Source organism: Notolabrus celidotus, chromosome 14, assembly GCF_009762535.1.
Source record: "Notolabrus celidotus isolate fNotCel1 chromosome 14, fNotCel1.pri, whole genome shotgun sequence".
Lineage (NCBI taxonomy): Eukaryota > Metazoa > Chordata > Actinopteri > Labriformes > Labridae > Notolabrus > Notolabrus celidotus.
Genome location: NC_048285.1, coordinates 20,316,128 through 20,337,860, shown reverse-complemented (window position 1 = coordinate 20,337,860; position 21,733 = coordinate 20,316,128). Strand labels below are relative to the sequence as shown.

General features: G+C 41.5%; 3 protein-coding genes across 3 annotated transcripts; all 3 read left to right on the top strand.

Annotated features, from left to right (window-relative positions):
- The first annotated feature begins 1,650 nt into the window (after positions 1 to 1,650).
- Positions 1,651 to 4,852, top strand: LOC117825333 (extracellular calcium-sensing receptor-like). The gene is given in 7 exon segments (XM_034701135.1): positions 1,651 to 1,923; positions 2,033 to 2,857; positions 2,979 to 3,200; positions 3,320 to 3,443; positions 3,653 to 4,069; positions 4,072 to 4,117; positions 4,119 to 4,852. Coding segments are annotated over 7 exon segments (2,319 nt in total). The 5' UTR covers positions 1,651 to 1,671; the 3' UTR covers positions 4,552 to 4,852.
- A 2,567-nt stretch (positions 4,853 to 7,419) lies between these two features.
- On the top strand, positions 7,420 to 10,658 carry LOC117825387 (extracellular calcium-sensing receptor-like). Its single transcript, XM_034701209.1, has 6 exons — positions 7,420 to 7,523; positions 7,639 to 7,924; positions 8,034 to 8,858; positions 8,981 to 9,202; positions 9,323 to 9,446; positions 9,655 to 10,658. Exons 1-6 carry the CDS (start codon positions 7,435 to 7,437, stop codon positions 10,551 to 10,553), a joined length of 2,445 nt encoding a protein of 814 aa, XP_034557100.1. The 5' UTR covers positions 7,420 to 7,434; the 3' UTR covers positions 10,554 to 10,658.
- Positions 10,659 to 14,300: 3,642 nt separating this feature from the next.
- Positions 14,301 to 17,560, top strand: LOC117825370 (extracellular calcium-sensing receptor-like). Its single transcript, XM_034701181.1, has 6 exons — positions 14,301 to 14,534; positions 14,649 to 14,934; positions 15,044 to 15,868; positions 15,990 to 16,211; positions 16,330 to 16,453; positions 16,662 to 17,560. Exons 1-6 carry the CDS (start codon positions 14,335 to 14,337, stop codon positions 17,558 to 17,560), a joined length of 2,556 nt encoding a protein of 851 aa, XP_034557072.1. The 5' UTR covers positions 14,301 to 14,334.
- Positions 17,561 to 21,733: the final 4,173 nt, after the last annotated feature.

Genomic DNA, 21,733 nt, shown 5'->3' with positions numbered 1-21,733 from the left:
GGGCAGACAGTCTGCAACGACCCAAGCAGTCTTCATTACAAGAAGTATTGTGCTGCAAAAGCTCTAACAATGCTTATTCATAACAACATGCAAGAGTCCACTGAGAAGTAGTTTCTGATTAAAGGGATATTTCAGTTTTTTTGAAGTGGGGTTGTATGAGTTACAGTACACTATTGCTCCTGCTAGCCACAATGCATGCCGGTGAGCTCTTCCCCTTTAATGAGAAAATTCCCAGAGGACCGGTCGGCAAGCTAGGCTACAATTCTCTGCCGATGGGGCCTCCAATTTCACGTAATTTCGCCAAAGTTGAGAAAATATGGTCCAGGAACTCATCACGGTGCAAATGAATGCACCAGTAGAAAAAATTGGAGCTATTCAGTTTGCTTTCAGAAACCCCCTTTATTTTGGCACTATTTTCAGACGCACCTCGCAGACCGGTGTTCTTCCGCTACATGAGCATGGATACATGATCCAAACAGCTGATCAGCGTGTATCCGAAGAGTTCTTAAGTGTTTATGAAACAGACTGAAATTATGCCTCTTCATGACCTACAAAAGCAAATTGTAGGTCAGATTGTTGGCGCTGCTGATCTCTCATCTACCAGAGGCGCAAGTTTGCGCAGCAGCACTTTAGCACGGGCGTCTCAGCGCTCTGCGGACTCTGCAGCCCGCGGTCATCAGACGTCTGCATGCAGGTTATTTTTATTACTTTTAATAGTGTACTGCTTTATATTGGTTTTGGGTTATTATTTTTCCTTTTCCTTAATTCAGGTCTTTTGTGTTAATCTGTTTGGTTGTGTGTATTTTGGTATATTTTTATTTATTTGCATGAGTGTGGTTATTTTCATTTGCTTATTTTACATTCCGTTATTTGGTTCAGTATTTTGATTTGCATGAGTGTGGTTATTTTCATTGCTTTATTTGTTTGCCTTGATTGATTTGTTTGGATTTATTTGAGTCAGCTTAGTTACTTTAGAATTGCTTTGTTTGGGGTTTGGTTGTATATTATATCAGCGTTGCCGATTCACATACAAGCCCGGTCCCTCACGCCTCTCTAAGTCTTACCACCTTATCCAAATCAACAATATAAATGTATTTTTGGTGCAAAGTCAAATGCTAAAATTTGTCAGTCTATATTGTATGTGTGTACTTAAATGTCAGTGTCCTGTGTGTCCTTGCTGTAGCAGTACTGTACCAACCTTTCAGATTCAAGATCATTCTGTCCTTTGGGAAATAATCCAGCATTAAGAAGTGGGCATCTTCCTGCATCGGATACAGTTTATAAAATAGCTGTGTCCTCATCTCACATGCTGAGCAAACATGCAGAGAGCTATATTGTTGTTACTGTGTGCCCTCTATTCAAAAACTGTTTCTGGTTGTGAACTGTTAGGTAGGTTTGATATGCCGAGTTTGTTTAAGCAGGGAGATATAATGATTGGAGGGATTTTCCCAGTTTTCAACAAAGAGACGAGTAGAACTTCGGCATTCAAGAGCAATCCACCTGGTGTTGAATGTGTGGGGTAAGAGTTACTACATTTGGCTTGTATATATTTCTAATGTGCTCCTTTTTTTAAAAAAAAAAGGCAATTGTGTGACTCTGCAACTTTGCAATCTCTTTAAATAACCTAAACATTTTAGGTTTAAACTACAAAATTTTCGGTGGACCCAAGTGATGATATTTGCAATGGAAGAAATCAACAAAGATCCTGCTCTCCTGCCAAACATATCTCTTGGCTATAGGATCCTTGATTCATGTGCATCTCCTACAAATGCTCTGCGTGCTGCACTGACACTGGCAAGCAGACCTGAGGAGACGGAATCGACTTCACCGTGTACACCAGCTATATCTGCCCTTATAGCTGAGTCGGGATCAACGCAATCTATAATTGTGGCTGGAGCTCTTGGACCGTTTCAAGTGCCAATAGTAAGAGATTAAGATGATATTTCATTGCACTCATGTTTTGTGAAATGTTATGTTTTTGTAGTGATTGGATTGTGTTCTTTTTAGACCAATGTTGGTGTTCTTTTCACAGGTAAGTTACGTCTCAACATGTGCCTGCCTGAGTGACAAAACCAAATATCCTACATTTTTTCGGACAATTCCCAGCGACTACTTCCAGGCGAAAGCTTTGGCAGCACTGGTTAAACGTTTTGGCTGGCAGTGGATTGGAGCAATACAGTCAGACGATGATTATGGGAGGAATGGGATCCAGGCTTTTACTGAGGAGGTTAAGAAACATGGGATCTGCATTGCATTTGTAGGGACAATTCTAAGAACATACCCTATGGGTAAAATTTTGGATGTTGTGGAAATTATAAAGCAGTCAACTGTCAAGGTCATCCTTGCTTTTGTTGCAGAGAGTGACTTTTACCCTCTGATGCAAGAGGTGGTAAAACAGAACATCACAGGGATTCAGTGGATTGCCAGCGAGGGCTGGATAACAGAAGCTAGACCCTCCACACCTGAAATGTACCGAGCTTTTGGTGGAGCCCTAGGGTTCGTGGTGCAGAAGATGGCTATTCCAAAACTCAAACCTTTTCTTACAAGCATCAGCCCCTATGCTGATCCAAGTGCAGCCTTTGTAAGAGATTTCTGGGAGATGATGGTGGGCTGCACACCTGATCCACCTGGGGAGCACACAGGCACTAAGGCAGTGCATGAAGTATGCACTGGAAATGAGACATTAATGAATTCACAGGATGTGTTCTTTAATGTCACAGAGCTCAGAGTGTCTTATAATGTCTACAACGCAGTTTATGCCATCGCTCACGCCCTACATCAGCTGGTTTTCTGCCAACCAGCTGGAGGAAAAGTAGTGAAACCATGTTTGAATTTATCAGAAATTCAGCCCAAAAAGGTGAGAAGTCATGCTATTGAAGTCTGCCACTTCTCCAACAGTCTGAAAATAATCAGTACAGTTTCCCTTGGATATATCTTATACATATGAACAATAATAAATAATGTATTCCTTTGCTCAGGTCACTGATCACTTAAGAAGGGTGAATTTCAGGAATCATTTTGGGGATGATGTGTTTTTTGATGCCAATGGTGACCCTCCTGCTTCTTATGATATTATCAACTGGCAGCTGAGAGATGGTCAGGTGCAACATGTCACAGTGGGTCATTTTGTTTCTGCTGCTAACGGTGATTATAAGCTCAGCATCAAGGATGAAGACATTGTGTGGCGGACAGGAGAAATGGTAAAAAGCAAGGCTTTTTTTAATGCAACTGATCTGTGAGTTGTAAGTGTGTTTCTGAGATTTTGCAGTTGCAAATGAATATTGCTGTTCAATCATCACACTATTTGAACTTTTTCCAGGTTCCGAAATCTGTGTGCTCTAATATTTGTCCAAAAGGAACAAGAAAAGCTCAAATAAAGGGAAAACCGGCCTGCTGTTTTGACTGTATTCCGTGTGCTGATGGAACTATAGCCAATTCAACAGGTATGAAAAGCATGTGTATGCTAAAGAAATCAAACTTTCAGGATCCAGTGTTGGTGTGACGGTGTGGGTGAATGTGTCAAAGAAGTGCCCTCAAATTTAATAATTGCTATATCAGTTATGTGTTTTCTGACTTTGAATTTGGAGGGATATTGTTTACATTTTGAAAACATTAAGTCACAGCACTGAATTTCTCTGTTGACTTTCAACAGGTGCAGCTGACTGCACTCCCTGTCCTCGGGAATACTGGTCCAACGAGAGAAAAGATGAGTGCATTCCTAAAACAATTGAGTTCCTGACGTACGTTGAGCCGATGGGAATCGCTCTCACAGTGGTATCCCTAATAGGGGCTTCACTGTCTTTGGTCACAATGATTGTCTTCATCTGCTACAGAGAAACTCCTGTCATAAAGGCCAGCAACTCTGAGCTCAGCTGTTTCCTGTTGTTTTCTCTTTTTTTGTGTTTCCTCTGTCCCCTCACTTTCATGGGCAGACCCACAGTCTGGACGTGCATGCTGCGCCACACAGCATTTGGTGTCACGTTTGCACTTTGTATTTCCTGTGTCTTGGGAAAAACTATAGTTGTAGTCACAGCTTTCAAGGCTACAATCCCTGGCAAGAAAGCTGCAGAAAAGTTTGGGCCTGCACAGCAGAGGATTATAGTTTGCTCCTGCACTTTGATTCAGATAGTTATATGTGTGTTGTGGCTGAAATTGAACCCTCCTTTCTCAGACATGGTTTTCAGATACAGCAACACAAAGATTGTTTTAGAGTGCAACACAGGCTCTGAGGCTGCTTTTTATGCAGTACTGGGTTACATCGGGATCCTTGCAATAATATGTCTGGCCCTGGCTTTTCTAGCAAGAAAGTTGCCTGATAACTTTAATGAAGCTAAATTTATCACCTTCAGCATGCTGATATTCTGTGCTGTCTGGATCACCTTTATCCCAGCGTATGTCAGCTCTCCTGGGAAGTTCACTGTAGCTGTTGAGATATTTGCCATTTTATCTTCAGCATTTGGATTATTGATAAGCATTTTTGCACCAAAATGTTACATAATATTGATCAAGCCAGAAAAAAATACCAAGAAACATGTCATGGGAAAACTGTAAAGATTAAAAAAAATATGAGACCATGTCAAGAAGATTCTACTGTTATTTAGAATTTTCCCACAGTGTAAAGTTGAACCATAGCATATGTGCAAAGAAAGATTTATTTTATAAAACAAAAACACGCTTCAACAGCAATTTAATTTAACTTAAGTTTTATTTTTTTTAATGAATTACGTTAATGCTCCTGATGTACTTCATGTCAATAAAATGGATGGTATGGTGTGCCAGTTGGCCTAGCTGTTTTAGCGTGTGACCCATGTACAGAGGCCACAGTCCTCAAAACAAATTGAAAATATGTTGTGTCATGTGTTGTGATTTTTTATAACATCCAATTATTGCAATGTATCCAAGATCTCAATAAAAATCTATTAAACTTTACTTTTTAAAAAACGTTTTGTGTCATTTGGATATGAAGCAGAAGTTGAAGTAGAAGAAGAAAATGGAATAGAAGTAGAAGATATTAGTATCAACTGAACATGGGCCCCAAATATAAAGACCTGGCAGGAAATGTAGAGGTGCTTCCTTATTCCTGCTTAGAAAAATAAACTATTTTCACAAAGTTGTGTTTTTACTTGGTTTTAAACACATAGGTGTGGAAAACAAATATGTGCATATTAGACTATTCATTTAATTTGGAAAGGTAAGGTCAGTAAGTGTTGGGGCTACAACCATATATCCATAACACTCACTGCTCAGACAGTAACTCTAGCTCTCTAAAATGAACTACTTAGCTGGACAGCTGTTATGTTGGGCGACTGTCAGACAGCATCACGTTCATTCACCCCACGCTCAGAAGGATAGTGATTTGATGTGAGTTCCCTTGATCTGCATGCCAAAGTGTAACTTGGCAATAGACTGAAACCTGACTACTTGAATTGCCCCCAGGTTAAATGAAGTATTTCTGTTATTACTCAGATAAGATAAAACATTTCATAAATGAGCTAACTTAGTTGTTGTTATTCACATTAAACTGAACATTTCCATAGATGGTAAAGTAAAGCTGACAAAGTTTTTCTGCTTTGTCCTCGTCAGATTATGTGACACTTTCTTTCAACTGATTGATATGGTTCACGTTAGGGCCTGTGTACACTGATGGCAGTTTTTGTAGTGCTGGCCACCTTCAAAACCCCCACAGTCAAGGATTGTTTAATTTTTGGAGCACAACTGTGTTTAAAGTCACTTCCACATGTCCTACCAATCAGAGCCAAGAAAGTGCTGGACTTCAGATAAACTTTGTTGACAACAATGGAGGGGGACCATACAGAGTGGCTAACTAGCTAAAACTGGCCACACTTGTTTTGACTAGAGCTGCTGCTAAAGCTATATCTATACATGTTCTCATGCGTTTATCAGTCATGCATATAGTTTATTCATCACCCTTATTTTGCAAGTATTATGCTAGAACTAGCACAAGTATTACGCTAGCATTAGTTACAATGACTGACTAGGGCAGACATTCTGCAACGACCCAAGCAGTCTTCATTACAAGAAGTATTGTGCTGCAAAAGCTCTAACAATGCATATTCATAACAACATGCAAGAGTCCACTGAGAAGTAGTTTCTGATTAAAGGGATATTTCAGTTTTTTTGAAGTGGGGTTGTATGAGTTACAGTACACTATTGCTCCTGCTAGCCACAATGCATGCCGGTGAGCTCTTCCCCTTTAATGAGAAAATTCCCAGAGGACCGGTCGGCAAGCTGGGCTACAATTCTCTGCCGACGGGGCCTCCAATTTCACGTAATTTCGCCAAAGTTGAGAAAATATGGTCCGGGAACTCATCACGGTGCAAATGAATGCACCAGTAGAAAAAATTGGAGCTATTCATTTTGCCGTCAGAAACCCCCTTTATTTTGGCACTATTTTCGGACGCACCTCACAGACCGGTGTTCTTCCGCTGCATGAGCATGGATACATGATCCAAACAGCTGATCAGCGTGTATTCGAAGAGTTCTTAAGTGTTTATGAAACAGACTGAAATTGTTCCTCTTCATGACCTACAAAAGCAAATTGTAGGTGAGATTGTTGGCGCTGTTGATCTCTGATCTACTAGAGGCGCAGGTTTGTGCAGCAGCACTTTAGCACGGGCGTCTCAGCGCTCTGCGGACTCTGCAGCTCGCCGTCATCAGACGGCTGCATGCAGGTTATTTTTATTACTTTTAATAGTGTACTGCTTTATATTGGTTTTGGGTTATTCATTTTCCTTTTCCTTAATTCAGGTCTTTTGTGTTAATCTGTTTGGTTGTGTGTATTTTGTTATATTTTTATTTATTTGCATGAGTGTGGTTATTTTCATTTGCTTATTTTGCATTCCGGTATTTGGTTCAGTATTTTGATTTGCATGAGTGTGTTTCTTTTCATTGCTTTATTTGTTTGCCTTGATTGATTTGTTTGGATTTATTTGAGTCAGCTTAGTTACTTTAGAATTGCTTTGTTTGGGGTTTGGTTGTATATTATATCGGTGTTGCTGATTCAAATACACGCCCGGTCCCTCACGCCTCTCTAAGTCTTACCACCTTGTCCAAATCAACGATATATACTGTATGTATTTTTGGTGCAAAGTCAAATGCTAAAATTTGTCAGTCTATATTGAATGTGTGTACTTAAATGTCAGTCTACTGTGTGTCCTTGCTGTAGCAGTACTTTACCAACCTTTCAGATTCAAGATCATTCTGTCCTTTGGGAAATAATCTAGCATTAAGGAAGTGGGCATCTTCCTGCATCGGATACAGTTTATATAATAGCTGTGTCCTCATCTCACATGCTGAGCAAACATGCAGAGAGCTATATTGTTGTTACTGTGTGCCCTCTATTTAAAAACTGTTTCTGGTTGTGAACTGTTAGGTAGGTTTGATATGCCGAGTTTGTTTAAGCAAGGAGATATAATGATTGGAGGAATTTTCTCAGTTTTCAACAAAGAGACCAGTAGCACTTCTGCATTCAAGAGCAATCCACCTGGTGTTGAATGTGTGGGGTAAGAGTAACTACATTTGGCTTGTAGACATTTCTAACGTGCTCCTTTTAAAAAAAAATTGCAATTGTGTGACTCTTCAACTTTGCAATCTCTTTAAATAAACTAAACATTTTAGGTTTGACCTGCGTACTTTTCGGTGGACCCAAGTGATGATATTTGCAATGGAAGAAATCAACAAAGATCCTGCTCTCCTGCCAAACATATCTCTTGGCTATAGGATCCTTGATTCATGTGCATCTCCTACAAATGCTCTGCGTGCTGCACTGACACTGGTAAGCAGACCTGAGGAGACGGAAGCAACGCCACCGTGTACACCAGCTATATCTGCCCTTATAGCTGAGTCGGGATCAACGCAATCTATAATTGTGGCTGGAGCTCTTGGACCGTTTCAAGTGCCAATGGTAATAGATTAAGATGATATTTCATTGCATTCATGTTTAGTGAAATGTGATGTTTTTGTAGTGATTGGATTGTGTTCTTTTTAGACCAATGTTGGTGTTCTTTTCACAGGTAAGTTATGTCTCAACATGTGCCTGCCTGAGTGACAAAACCAAATATCCTACATTTTTTCGGACAATTCCTAGCGACTACTTCCAGGCGAAAGCTTTGGCAGCACTGGTTAAACGTTTTGGCTGGCAGTGGATTGGAGCAATACAGTCAGACGATGATTACGGGAGGAATGGGATCCAGGCTTTTACTGAGGAGGTTAAGAAACATGGGATCTGCATCGCATTTGTAGGGACAATTCTCAGAACATATCCTATGGATAAAATGCTGGATGTTGTGGAAATTATAAAGCAGTCAACTGTCAAGGTCATCCTTGCTTTTGGTGCAGAAGGTGACTTTTACCCTCTGATGCAAGAGGTGGTAAAACAGAATATCACAGGGATCCAGTGGATTGCCAGCGAGGGTTGGATAACAGCAGCCCGACCCTCCACACCTGAAATGTACCAAGCTTTTGGTGGAGCCCTAGGGTTCGTGGTGCAGAAGATGGCTATTCCAAAACTCCAACCTTTTCTTACAAGCATCAGCCCCTATGCTGAACCAAGTGCAGCCTTTGTAAAAGATTTCTGGGAGATTATGGTGGGCTGCACACCTGATCCACCTGGGGAGCACACAGGCACTAAGGCAGTGCATGAAGTATGCACTGGAAATGAGACATTAATGAATTCACAGGATGTGTTCTTTAATGTCACAGAGCTCAGAGTGTCTTATAATGTCTACAACGCAGTTTATGCCATCGCTCACGCCCTACATCAGCTGGTTTTCTGCCAACCAGCTGGAGGAAAAGTAATGAAACCATGTTTGAATTTATCAGAAATTCAGCCCAAAAAGGTGAGAAGTCATGCTATTGAAGTCTGCCACTTCTCCAACAGTCTGAAAATAATCAGTACAGTTTCCCTTGGATACATCTTATACATAATGAACAATAATAAATAATGTATTCCTTTGCTTAGGTCACTGATCACTTAAGAAGAGTGAATTTCAGGAACCAGTTTGGGGATGATGTGTTTTTTGATGCCAATGGGGACCCTCCTGCTTCTTATGATATTATCAACTGGCAGCTGAGAGATGGTCAGGTGCAACATGTCACAGTGGGTCATTTTGTTTCTGCTGCTAACGGGGATTATAAGCTCAGCATCAAAGATGAAGACATTGTGTGGCGGACAGGAGAAATGGTAAAAAGCAAAGCTTTTTTTTAATGCAACTGATCTGTGAGTTGTAAGTGTGTTTCTGAGATTTTGCAGTTGCAAATGAATATTGCTGTTCAATCATCACATTATTTGAACTTTTTCCAGGTTCCGAAATCTGTGTGCTCTAATATTTGTCCAAAAGGAACAAGAAAAGCTCAAATAAAGGGAAAACCGGCCTGCTGTTTTGACTGTATTCCGTGTGCTGATGGAACTATAGCCAATTCAACAGGTATGAAAAGCATGTGTATGCCATAGAAATCAGCTTTCAGGATCCAGTGTTGGTGTGACTCTGTGGGTGAATGTGTAAAAGAAGTGCCCTCAAATTTCATAATTGCTATATCAGTTATGCATTTTCTGACTTTGAATTTGGAGGGATATTGTTTACATTTTGAAAATATTAAGTCACAGCACTGAATTTCTCTGTTGATGTTCAACAGGTGCAGCTGACTGCACTCCCTGTCCTCTGGAATACTGGTCCAACGAGAGAAAATATGAGTGCATTCCTAAAACAATTGAGTTCCTGATGTACGTTGAGCTGATGGGAATCGCTCTCACAGTGGTATCCCTAATAGGGGCTTCACTGTCTTTGGTCACAATGATTGTCTTCATCTGCTACAGAGAAACTCCTGTCATAAAGGCCAGCAACTCTGAGCTCAGCTGTTTCCTGTTGTTTTCTCTTTTTTTGTGTTTCCTCTGTCCCCTCACTTTCATGGGCAGACCCACAGTCTGGACGTGCATGCTGCGCCACACAGCATTTGGTGTCACGTTTGCACTTTGTATTTCCTGTGTCTTGGGAAAAACTATAGTTGTAGTCACAGCTTTCAAGGCTACAATCCCTGGCAAGAAAGCTGCAGCAAAGTTTGGGCCTGCACAGCAGAGGATAATAGTTTGCTCCTGCACTTTGATTCAGATAGTTATATGTGTGTTGTGGCTGAAATTGAACCCTCCTTTCTCAGACATGGTTTTCAGATACAGCAACACAAAGATTGTTTTAGAGTGCAACACAGGCTCTGAGGCTGCTTTTTATGCAGTACTGGGTTACATCGGGATCCTTGCAATAATATGTCTGGCCCTGGCTTTTCTAGCAAGAAAGTTGCCTGATAACTTTAATGAAGCTAAATTTATCACATTCAGCATGCTGATATTCTGTGCTGTCTGGATCACCTTTATCCCAGCGTATGTCAGCTCTCCTGGGAAGTTCACTGTAGCTGTTGAGATATTTGCCATTTTATCTTCAGCATTTGGATTATTGATAAGCATTTTTGCACCAAAATGTTACATAATATTGATCAAGCCAGAAAAAAATACCAAGAAACATGTCATGGGAAAACTGTAAAAATTAAAAAAAATATGAGACCGTGTCAAGAAGATTCTACTGTTATTTTGAACTTTCCCACAGTGTAAGGTTGAACCATAGTATATGTGCAAAGAAAGATTTATTTTATAAAATAAAAACACGCTTCAACAGCAATTTAATTTAATTTAATTTAGATTTAATTTAGGTTTTATTTTTTTTATGAATTACGTTAATGCTCCTGATGTACTTCATGTGAAAACTATGGATGGTATGGTGTGCCAGTTGGCCTAGCTGTTTTAGGGCGTGACCCATGTACAGAGGCCACAGTCCTAAAAAGAAAATTGAAAATATGTTGTGTCATGTGTTGTGATTTTTTATAACATCCAATTATTGCAATGTATTCAAGATCTCAATAAAAATCTATTAAACTTTACTTTTTAAAAAATGTTTTGTGTCATTTGGATATGAAGTAGAAGTTGAAGTAGAAGAAGAAAATGGAATAGAAAGTTGTGTTTTTACTTGGTTTCAAACACATAGGTGTGGAAAACACGGGGACTGCTGGAGTGCCACAGCCCTAGGGCCCCCTGGAGTGGGCTTGCCGCAGACGGGCCCTGCCTCTTTTAACGCACTTCACTAGAACAGTTAGACAAAAAAAAGACAATAGGGTAGGGGGTGCTGATGGGTGGGGGGGTTTTATACAGGGGGGAGGGGCAGATGATGGGGCATTGGTGCGCCAAGGCTCTCCCCCCCCCTCTCCTGCCTCCCTTTCACCCCCTTATTTTAATGCACCTCACTAGATACTTATATAGGTAAAGACATGGGGTGGGGGGTGTGGGTTGGGTGGACCGGTTTTATACTGGGGGGGGGACAGATTGTGGTGCAGTAGTGCGCTACGGCTCTCCCCCCTCTCTCCCGCCCCCCCATCCGCCCCCCCCCCCCTATTTTAATGCACCTCACTAGATACTGATATAGGTAAAGATATAGGGTCGGGGGGGCGGGTTTTATACGGGGGGGGGGGACAGATTGTGGTGCAGTAGTGCGCTACGGCTCTCCCCCCTCTCTCCCGCCCCCCCATCCGCCCCCCCCCCTATTTTAATGCACCTCACTAGATACTGATATAGGTAAAGATATAGGGTCGGGGGGGCGGGTTTTATACGGGGGGGGGGGGGGGGGGGGGGGAGATTGTGATGCAGTAGTGCTCTACGGCTCTCCCCCCTCTCTCCCGCCTCCCTTCCTGCCCCCCCTATTTTAATCCACCTCACTAGCAAACATACATACAACAAAAAAACAAACAAAACAAAATTCAAATCATATCACACACACACAGTTCAGGTTTGGCGGGGCCTTAGTGTTTGGCTCGGCCCTACTCGTTGGGGGTCCATCGGGGCTGGCTGGGTGGCTGGTGTCCCTGTCACCCTCCGTCCCCCTGCTGCCCCCTCCCCTGTGGGGGCCTGGTCCGCGGCTGCCCTCGGGGCCGGGTTTCCCGGGGTTCCCTCGCGGTCCTCTTGGTGGGGGTGGGGGGGTGCGCAGCTAGGGGGGTGTTACTACGGCAGCCATTGGGGTGTCCCTCCATGCCCCTGCGGCCTGGTCCATCAGTCGCAGGGCGTGGGTGGGGGGCATGGCTGGGGGGAGTGGTCAGGCCGTCTGGGGGGGGCAGGGGGGATTGGCCCTGCCGCCTCCACCCTCCCCCCGCTCCGGCGCGCCGGTTGGTGGGCTCTGGTCCTGGTCCTGCCCGTCTGCCTGGCTGTCTGCTCCTGGTGCCGGGCCCCCTCGGCCCTGGTGGCTCCTTTGGGTCCGTCTTGGGGGGCTGTGGGGGCGGTGTTGTGGGGGTGTCCCTTGGGTGGGCTGCGGGATCTCTCCCCCCTCGTCCCTCTTTCCTCCTACTGGGTGACCTGGGGGTCGCCCTGGGTGCTCCGGCGGTACCTGCTTGCTTCCGGTCTGGGTCCTTGGCATGTCCCCTGGCCTGGGTCTCCCGCGGCGGGTTGGGTCCTTCGGTCTGACTGCTCTCGCGGCCCGGGTGCCGGGCTGTACCGCTCGGCTGGTCTGACCCAAGTGGTTTCATCTGCACCAGTGGTGGTCTTGTTACACAAATAGAACACAGCACGGCGGCAACCCTCTGCGACCCAAGCTTCAGTAATGATTGTGGACACTAAGGGTTGCTTAATCATTAGTATCACACCACAGATTTTTTTTGGCATCATGGTGAGATGGTCCTTCTCCATCTAAGTGTGTTAGGTCTCTCTCGCTCCTTCTCTCTCCCTGTCCCTTTGTATATCCTTATGTAATCTTTCTTTCACTTCCTCTTATTTATTTATTTTTTTTGGCCCACCTAGGTGTGCACGCCCTCTTTTACAGAACATGATATTAGCTGCCAATAAAAGATAGGCCAGAGTTCTAAGAGGGATGGTGATGGTTGCATGCACACAGTCACAAGCACAGAAGAAAAAGGTTTTCTTTCTTTTCTTTTGCTGCAAGAATAAATTGCATTAATATTTGACAGTTTGTGACAAACATGACACAAACCAGAAATATATAAGCAGACAAGAGAAAAATAAAAGAGAAACAAAAAAAGAAGAAAAAAGAAGAAAGAAAAAAAAGAAACAAAAAAAAGAAGTTGAAGTAGAAGAAGAAAATGGAATAGAAAGTTGTGTTTTTACTTGGTTTCAAACACATAGGTGTGGAAAACAAATATGTGCATATTAGACTATTCATTTAATTTGGAAAGGTAAGGTCAGTAAGTGTTGGGGCTACAACCATATATCCATAACACTCACTGCTCAGACAGTAACTCTAGCTCTCTAAAATGAACTACTTAGCTGGACAGCTGTTATGTTGGGCGACTGTCAGACAGCATCACGTTCACTCACCCCACACTCACTTTTTGCCCTTGTTGGCCATCGTACTATGCACAATGTAATATTACAGAAGACATGTCACTTTCTCTACTCCCTCAAAAACCTCTCACTGTAATCAACTAGATATTTCAAATCAATGATTACAATATGCTAACAGGCCTCCTTTGAATAAATATGAAAATGAAATTTTAAATAACATGCCCTTCGAAGAGTTCTTAAGTGTTTATGAAACAGACTGAAATTATGCCTCTTCATGACCTACAAAAGCAAATTGTAGGTCAGATTGTTGGCGCTGCTGATCTCCGATCTACCAGAGGCGCAGGTTTGCGCAGCAGCACTTTAGCACGGGCGTCTCAGTGCTCTGCGGACTCTGCAGCTCGCCGTCATCAGATGGCTGCATGCAGGTTATTTTTATTACTTTTAATAGTGTACTGCTTTATATTGGTTTTGGGTTATTCATTTTCCTTTTCCTTAATTCAGGTCTTTTGTGTTAATCTGTTTGGTTGTGTGTATTTTGGTATATTTTTATTTATTTGCATGAGTGTGGTTATTTTCATTGCTTTATTTGTTTGCCTTGATTGATTTGTTTGGATTTATTTGAGTCAGCTTAGTTACTTTAGAATTGCTTTGTTTGGGGTTTGGTTGAATATTATATCGCTGTTGCCGATTCACAAACAGGCCCGGTCCCTCACGCCTCTCTAAGTCTTACCACCTTGTCCAAATCAACAATATAAATGTATTTTTGGTGCAAAGTCAAATGCTAAAATTTGTCAGTCTATATTCTATGTGTGTACTTACATGTCAGTGTCCTGTGTGTCCTTACTGTAGCAGTACTGTACCAACCTTTCAGATGCAAGATCATTCTGTCCTTTGGGAAATAATCCAGCATTAAGGAAGTGGGCATCTTCCTGCATCGGATACAGTTTATAAAATAGCTGTGTCCTCATCTCACATGCTGAGCAAACATGCAGAGAGCTATATTGTTGTTACTGTGTGCCCTCTATTCAAAAACTGTTTCTGGTTGTGAACTGTTAGGTAGGTTTGATATGCCGAGTTTGTTTAAGCAAGGAGATATAATGATTGGAGGGATTTTCCCAGTTTTCAACAAAGAGACGAGTAGAACTTCGGCATTCAAGAGCAATCCACCTGGTGTTGAATGTGTGGGGTAAGAATTACTACATTTGGCTTGTATATATTTCTAATGTGCTCCTTTTAAAAAAAAAGGCAATTGTGTGACTCTGCAACTTTGCAATCTCTTTAAATAACCTAAACATTTTAGGTTTGACCTGCGTTCTTTTCGGTGGACCCAAGTGATGATATTTGCAATGGAAGAAATCAACAAAGATCCAGCTCTCCTGCCAAACATATCTCTTGGCTATAGGATCCTTGATTCATGTGGATCTCCTTCAAATACTCTGCGTGCTGCACTGACACTGGCAAGCAGACCTGAGGAGACGGAATCAACTTCACCGTGTCCACCAGCTATATCTGCCCTTATAGCTGCGTCGGGATCAACGCGATCTTTAACTGCGGCTGGAGCTCTTGGACCGTTTCAAGTGCCAATAGTAAGAGATTAAGATGATATTTCATTGCATTCATGTTTTGTGAAATGTTATGTTTTTGTAGTGATTGGATTGTGTTCTTTTTAGACCAGTGTTGGTGTTCTTTTCACAGGTAAGTTACTTCTCAACATGTGCCTGCCTGAGTGACAAAACCAAATATCCTACATTTTTTCGGACAATTCCCAGCGACTACTTCCAGGCGAAAGCTTTGGCAGCACTGGTTAGACGTTTTGGCTGGCAGTGGATTGGAGCAATACAGTCAGACAATGATTATGGGAGGAATGGGATCCAGGCTTTTACTGAGGAGGTTAAGAAACATGGGATCTGCATTGCATTTGTAGGGACAATTCTAAGAACATACTCTATGGATAAAATGCTGGATGTTGTGGAAATTATAAAGCATTCAACTGTCAAGGTCATCCTTGCTTTTGTTGCAGAGGGTGACTTTTACCCTCTAATGCAAGAGGTGGTAAAACAGAATATCACAGGGATTCAGTGGATTGCCAGTGAGGCCTGGATAACAGCAGCTCGACCCTCCACACCTGAAATGTACCAAGCTTTTGGTGGAGCCCTAGGGTTCGTGGTGCAGAAGATGGCTATTCCAAAACTCAAACCTTTTCTTACAAGCATCAGCCCCTATGCTGATCCAAGTGCAGCCTTTGTAAAAGATTTCTGGGAGATGATGGTGGGCTGCACACCTGATCCACCTGGGGAGCACACAGGCACTAAGGCAGTGCATGAAGTATGCACTGGAAATGAGACATTAACAAATTCACAGGATGTGTTCTTCGATGTCACAGAGCTAAGAGTGTCTTATAATGTCTACAACGCAGTTTATGCCATCGCTCACGCCCTACATCAGCTGGTTTTCTGCCAACCAGCTGGAGGAAAAGTAATGAAACCATGTTTGAATTTATCAGAAATTCAGCCCAAAAAGGTGAGAAGTCATGCTATTGAAGTCTGCCACTTCTCCAACACTCTGAAAATAATCAGTACAGTTTCCCTTGGATATATCTTATACATATGAACAATAATAAATAATGTATTCCTTTGCTCAGGTCACTGATCACTTAAGAAGGGTGAATTTCAGGAACCAGTTTGGGGATGATGTGTTTTTTGATGCCAATGGTGACCCTCCTGCTTCTTATGATATTATCAACTGGCAACTGAGAGATGGTCAGGTGCAACATGTCACAGTGGGTCATTTTGCTTCTGCTGCTAACGGGGATTATAAACTCAGCATCAAGGATGAAGACATTGTGTGGCGGACAGGAGAAATGGTAAAAGCAAAGCTTTTTTTAATGCAACTGATCTGTGAGTTGTTAGTGTGTTTCTGAGTTTGTGCAGTTGCAAATGAATATTGCTGTTCAATCATCACATTATTTGAACTTGTTCCAGGTTCCGAAATCTGTGTGCTCTAATATTTGTCCAAAAGGAACAAGAAAAGCTCAAATAAAGGGAAAACCAGCCTGCTGTTTTGACTGTATTCCGTGTGCTGATGGAACTATAGCCAATTCAACAGGTATGAAAAGCATGTGTATGCTATAGAAATCAGCTTTCAGGATCCAGTGTTGGTGTGACGGTGTGGGTGAATGTGTCAAAGAAGTGCCCTCAAATTTCATAATTGCTATATCAGTTATGTGTTTTCTGACTTTGAATTTGGAGGGATATTGTTAACATTTTGAAAACATTGAGTCACAGCACTGAATTTCTCTGTTGATGTTCAACAGGTGCAGCTGACTGCACTCCCTGTCCTCTGGAATACTGGTCCAACAAGAGAAAAGATGAGTGCATTCCTAAAACAATTGAGTTCCTGACGTACGTTGAGCCGATGGGAATCGCTCTCACAGTGGTATCCCTAATAGGGGCTTCACTGTCTTTGGTCACAATGATTGTCTTCATCTGCTACAGAGAAACTCCTGTCATAAAGGCCAGCAACTCTGAGCTCAGCTGTTTCCTGTTGTTTTCTCTTTTGTTGTGTTTCCTCTGTCCCCTCACTTTCATGGGCAGACCCACAGTCTGGACGTGCATGCTGCGCCACACAGCATTTGGTGTCACGTTTGCACTTTGTATTTCCTGTGTCTTGGGAAAAACTATAGTTGTAGTCACAGCTTTCAAGGCTACAATCCCTGGCAAGAAAGCTGCAGCAAAGTTTGGGCCTGCACAGCAGAGGATAATAGTTTGCTCCTGCACTTTGATTCAGATAGTTATATGTGTTTTGTGGTTAAAATTGAACCCCCCTTTCTCAGACATGGTTTTCAGATACAGCAACACAAAGATTGTTTTAGAGTGCAACACAGGCTCTGAGGTTGCTTTTTACGCAGTATTGGGTTATATCGGGATCCTTGCAATAATATGTCTGGCCCTGGCTTTTCTAGCAAGAAAGTTGCCTGATAACTTTAATGAAGCTAAATTTATCACATTCAGCATGCTGATATTCTGTGCTGTCTGGATCACCTTTATCCCAGCGTATGTGAGCTCTCCTGGGAAGTTCACTGTAGCTGTTGAGATATTTGCCATTTTATCTTCAGCATTTGGATTATTGATAAGCATTTTTGCACCAAAATGTTACATAATATTGATCAAGCCAGAAAAAAATACCAAGAAACATGTCATGGGAAAACTGTAAAAATTTAAAAAATATGAGACCATGTCAAGAAGATTCTACTGTTATTTAGAATTTTCCCACAGTGTAAGGTTAAACCATAGCATATGTGCAAAGAAAGATTTATTTTATAAAACAAAAACACGCTTCAACAGCAATTTAATTTAATTTAGATTTAATTTAGGTTTTATTTTTTTAATGAATTACTTTAATGCTCCTGATGTACTTCATGTCAAAACTATGGATGTTATGGTGTGCCAGTTGGCCTAGCTGGTTTAGCGCGTGACCCATGTACAGAGGCCACAGTCCTCAAAACAAATTGAAATTATGTTGTGTCATGTGTTGTGATTCTTTATAACAACCAATTATTGCAATGTATCCAAGGTCTCAATAAAAATCTATAAAACTATACTTTTTAAAAAATGTTTTGTGTCATTTGGATATGAAGTAGAAGTTGAAGTAGAAGAAGAAAATGGAATAGAAAGTTGTGTTTTTACTTGGTTTCAAACACATAGGTGTGGAAAACAAATATATGCATATTCGACTATTCATTTAATTTGGAAAGGTAAGGTCAGTAAGTGTTGAGGCTACAACCATATATCCATAACACTCACTGCTCAGACAGTAACTCTAGCTCTCTAAAATGAACTACTTAGCTGGACAGCTGTTAAGTTGGGCGACTGTCAGACAGCATCACGTTCACTCATCCCACACTCAGAAGGATTGTGATTTGATGTGAGTTCCCTTGATCTGCATGCCAAAGTGTAACTTGGCAATAGACTGAACCCTGACTACTTGAATTGCCCCCAGGTTTAATGAAGTATTTCTGTTATTACTCAGATAAGATGAAACATTTCATAAATGAGCTAACTTAGTTGTTGTTATTCACATTAAACTGAACATTTCCATTGATGATAAAATAAAGCTGACAAAGTTTTTCTGCTTTGTCCTCGTCAGATTATGTGACACTTTCTTTCAACTGATTGATATGGTTCACGTTAGGGCCTGTGTACACTGATGGCAGTTTTTGTAGTGCTGGCCCCCTTCAAAACCCCCACAGTCAAAGATTGTTCAATTTTTGGAGCACAACTGTGTTCAAAGTCACTTCTACATGACCTACCAATCAGAGCCAAGAAAGTGCTGGACTTCAGATAAACTTTGTTGACAACAATGGAGGGGGACCATACAGAGTGGCTAACTAGCTAAAACTGTCCACACTTGTTTTGCCTAGAGCTGCTGTTAAAGCTACAACACTATATCTATACATTTGTAAAATTCCATTGAATTTAGGCAAACATGACACATACGGAGCCTTTTAAAACAGATTTCAGTGTCGCTACTAAGATAAACTGAAGTTCCTTGGGACAGCGCTCTGCAGTTGACGTAGCTGGCACTGCCAGCAGCAAAAACGCCATTAGTGGGCACAGGCCCTTAGTCTGCCAGAGTCTGTGAATGAGCAGCATCCTTTGCATTGGGGTGTTCTACACAGAAATAGTGTGCTATTAAGAAATGACAGCCTGTTGCTGAGGGGGATTGACCAATTGAAATCAAGCGCTTAATACAGCAATGCAGTCATTGAAAGAAATGTTATAAGCAACTAATTCAGATTAGTTTTTTTATTCTCAAGTCTAGTAAATACTACATTAAGATCATTACATTAAAAGCTCCTATACATGATACTGTTACTCTATGAATGTAATGTACTGTCATTTTCATCTTTGCATCATGTTTTTCTTGCTGTTTTTTTCTGGTTTCAGAATAATAATGTAGCACTTTGGAGCAAAAATACAGAATAGGAGAGCAAAAGCTGAGGCTAAAATAGCCAAAATATGGATGGCTTCAGTGTATTTTCCTGCTGTGCTTACATAAACTGGAATAAAAGTAATCCACACTGCAAAGAATATCAGCATGCTGAAGGTGATGAACTTTGCCTCATTGAAATTATCAGGCAGCTTTCGTGCCAAAAAGGCCATTAGGAAACACATGCAGGCCAGGAAGCCGATGTATCCAAGAACACACCAGAAGCCAACCTCTGAGCCAGCAGCACACTCCATAATGATGATAGCACTGTGGTAATTTGTGTTGTTGTTGGCATAAGGTGGATATGTGAGCATGCAGATAAGACAGATTAGTACCTGAGAGAAGGGAAAAAACACAATATTTTTTTATTATAGCACAGTTGAGAATGTAATCTCTGACTTGTGGATAAATGGCTCTACCTGAATACATGTCCCTAAAAGCACACTTGCTCTCTGCTGGTCAGGTCCAAACCACTTCATGACATTATTTCCTGGCAGTGTGGACCTGAAAGCCATTAGGACCACTAAAGTCTTGGCCAGCAGGCAGGAAATGCAGAGAGCAAAAACTGATCCCAAATGCTGGGTATCTGATGCGGCAGAGCCAGTCTGAGGGCTCACCAATGAACAGAAGGCCAACAAGAAAACAGACAGCAAGAAACACCAGGAGAAGGAAGCTCAGCTCCATGTTGTTGGCCCAAACCAGTGGTGTGTCTTTGTACGTAAGGAATATGGCAAGGATTGAGAGGGAAGTACAAGCTCCGAGGACAGAAATTACACACAACACAATACCCATCACCTCATGGTAAGACAGGAACTCAATAGCCTTTGGGATGCAGTGATCTCTGAGGTTATTGGGCCAAGAGTCCTCTGAGCAGCGTAAGCATTCCAAAGAATCTGAAGATGGACAAGAGAATCTTTTAGCATCAAGAAGATAGCTTTAGATACAAGCAGCAAAAGTGATAGTACTTGAAAGAAAGAGCTAAACACACCAGTCTTGTTACTAATTTCTCCCTCAGTACAAGGGACACAGTCAAAACAGCAGATGGGTTCCCCTTTTCTCCTGGCGATGCGGAAGCCTGGAGGACAGCTGTCACTGCATACAGACCGGGAAGCCTGAGAGGCAAAGTTCAGCCACTCAACAAGACACTGATTTCAATCATAGTTACGTAAAGGACTTCTGTCTCTGCTTAGCTATGTTATACTGGTCCAAGACATCTCTTTTTAAGGATAAACACTGAAAGTATGCAAACCAAAATCAGAAAGATCTTCAAAAAATGTGTGTTCTCACAAAAGATAAATACATATTTGTGAATTATTACACAAGAGAAATTGCTGTGTGAAGGCAGTTATTTGAGGCAGTTGTTCATAGAAGCCCCAATTGAACAAGCATCCCTACTTTTTTTTTAATACCTTGTTTCCCATGATAACAAGCTAGTTTCAGTCGTTTTCTCATGATCTTGACTTATTTTTCCTGTTACCTTTGAAAAACTTTGTTATTACCACCACTGAAGGATCAGAAACGGACTGTATGGGAGTTTGTCCCACAATTACACCTGGTAAATACATTTGTCAAACTTTGCCTGCAAGGTGTAACATTGTGCGCATGAATGTGGGGAACTCCTTTTGATTACTCAGACAGCTGCAGGATGCAAAATAGCTCACCTAGTTAAAGCAAACATTAGTTAACTTTCAGCACACTGTGGCTTCATGAAAAGGCAGAAATTTAGGCATCAGTTTCACAGAACAAAGCTTAAGTCTGAACATGATGTCAAGAGTGTATTTAGGGACTTTGGTGACTTATAGTCTAACCCAGCTTAAAAAAAGGAAGATATCACTGAGATATCTAAGATTGTCATTTGTCTGTTTTTTACATCATAAGCAGAACACTTCCTCATCTAAAAAAATATAAGAATTTGAATTTAGAATAAAGCATCCTAAAAACTTTGAGTAGGAAGAAAATTCCCACTTCTAAAGTTGAATAAACAGTTAAAACCACTTTGGATTACCTGGAAAATGTATGATAACATAGATTTAAAAAATCAGAATTGGGGCTTTTTTCACTGGACTACAAATGTTTCCAAAATAATTTTGTATGTTTCTGTATTCCTTTATTTTGACAAAAATAAAATGACTGATAATAAACTATATTTGTAATGTGAACTGTATTTTGTAATAAGCTTTACTTTTCATATTTAGGTATGGTTATTAAACTGTACAGCATGGCTGTGTGCACTCCTCTTTTGGTGGTCTAAGCTAGAACTGTCCTGTGAGAAACAAGTCAACCTTTTACGTAGAGATCATGTCAACCTGCATCCAACACAGTTCATATAAGAGCTGTGTCCTCTCTTCTTTAATATGCTTAGCAAACATGCATGAGCTGCAGAGAGCCGTTACCTTA

Bases quoted from the DNA above. Each gene is read 5' to 3' on its own strand.
- LOC117825387 (XM_034701209.1), top strand. From the start codon at position 7,435: ATGATTGGAGGAATTTTCTCAGTTTTCAACAAAGAGACCAGTAGCACT. The intron at 9,203-9,322 runs GTAAAAAGCAAA...AACTTTTTCCAG, and splicing joins TGTGGCGGACAGGAGAAATG to GTTCCGAAATCTGTGTGCTC. The intron at 9,447-9,654 runs GTATGAAAAGCA...GATGTTCAACAG, and splicing joins AACTATAGCCAATTCAACAG to GTGCAGCTGACTGCACTCCC.
- LOC117825370 (XM_034701181.1), top strand. From the start codon at position 14,335: ATGCAGAGAGCTATATTGTTGTTACTGTGTGCCCTCTATTCAAAAACT. The intron at 14,535-14,648 runs GTAAGAATTACT...TAAACATTTTAG, and splicing joins CCTGGTGTTGAATGTGTGGG to GTTTGACCTGCGTTCTTTTC. The intron at 16,212-16,329 runs GTAAAAGCAAAG...AACTTGTTCCAG, and splicing joins TGTGGCGGACAGGAGAAATG to GTTCCGAAATCTGTGTGCTC.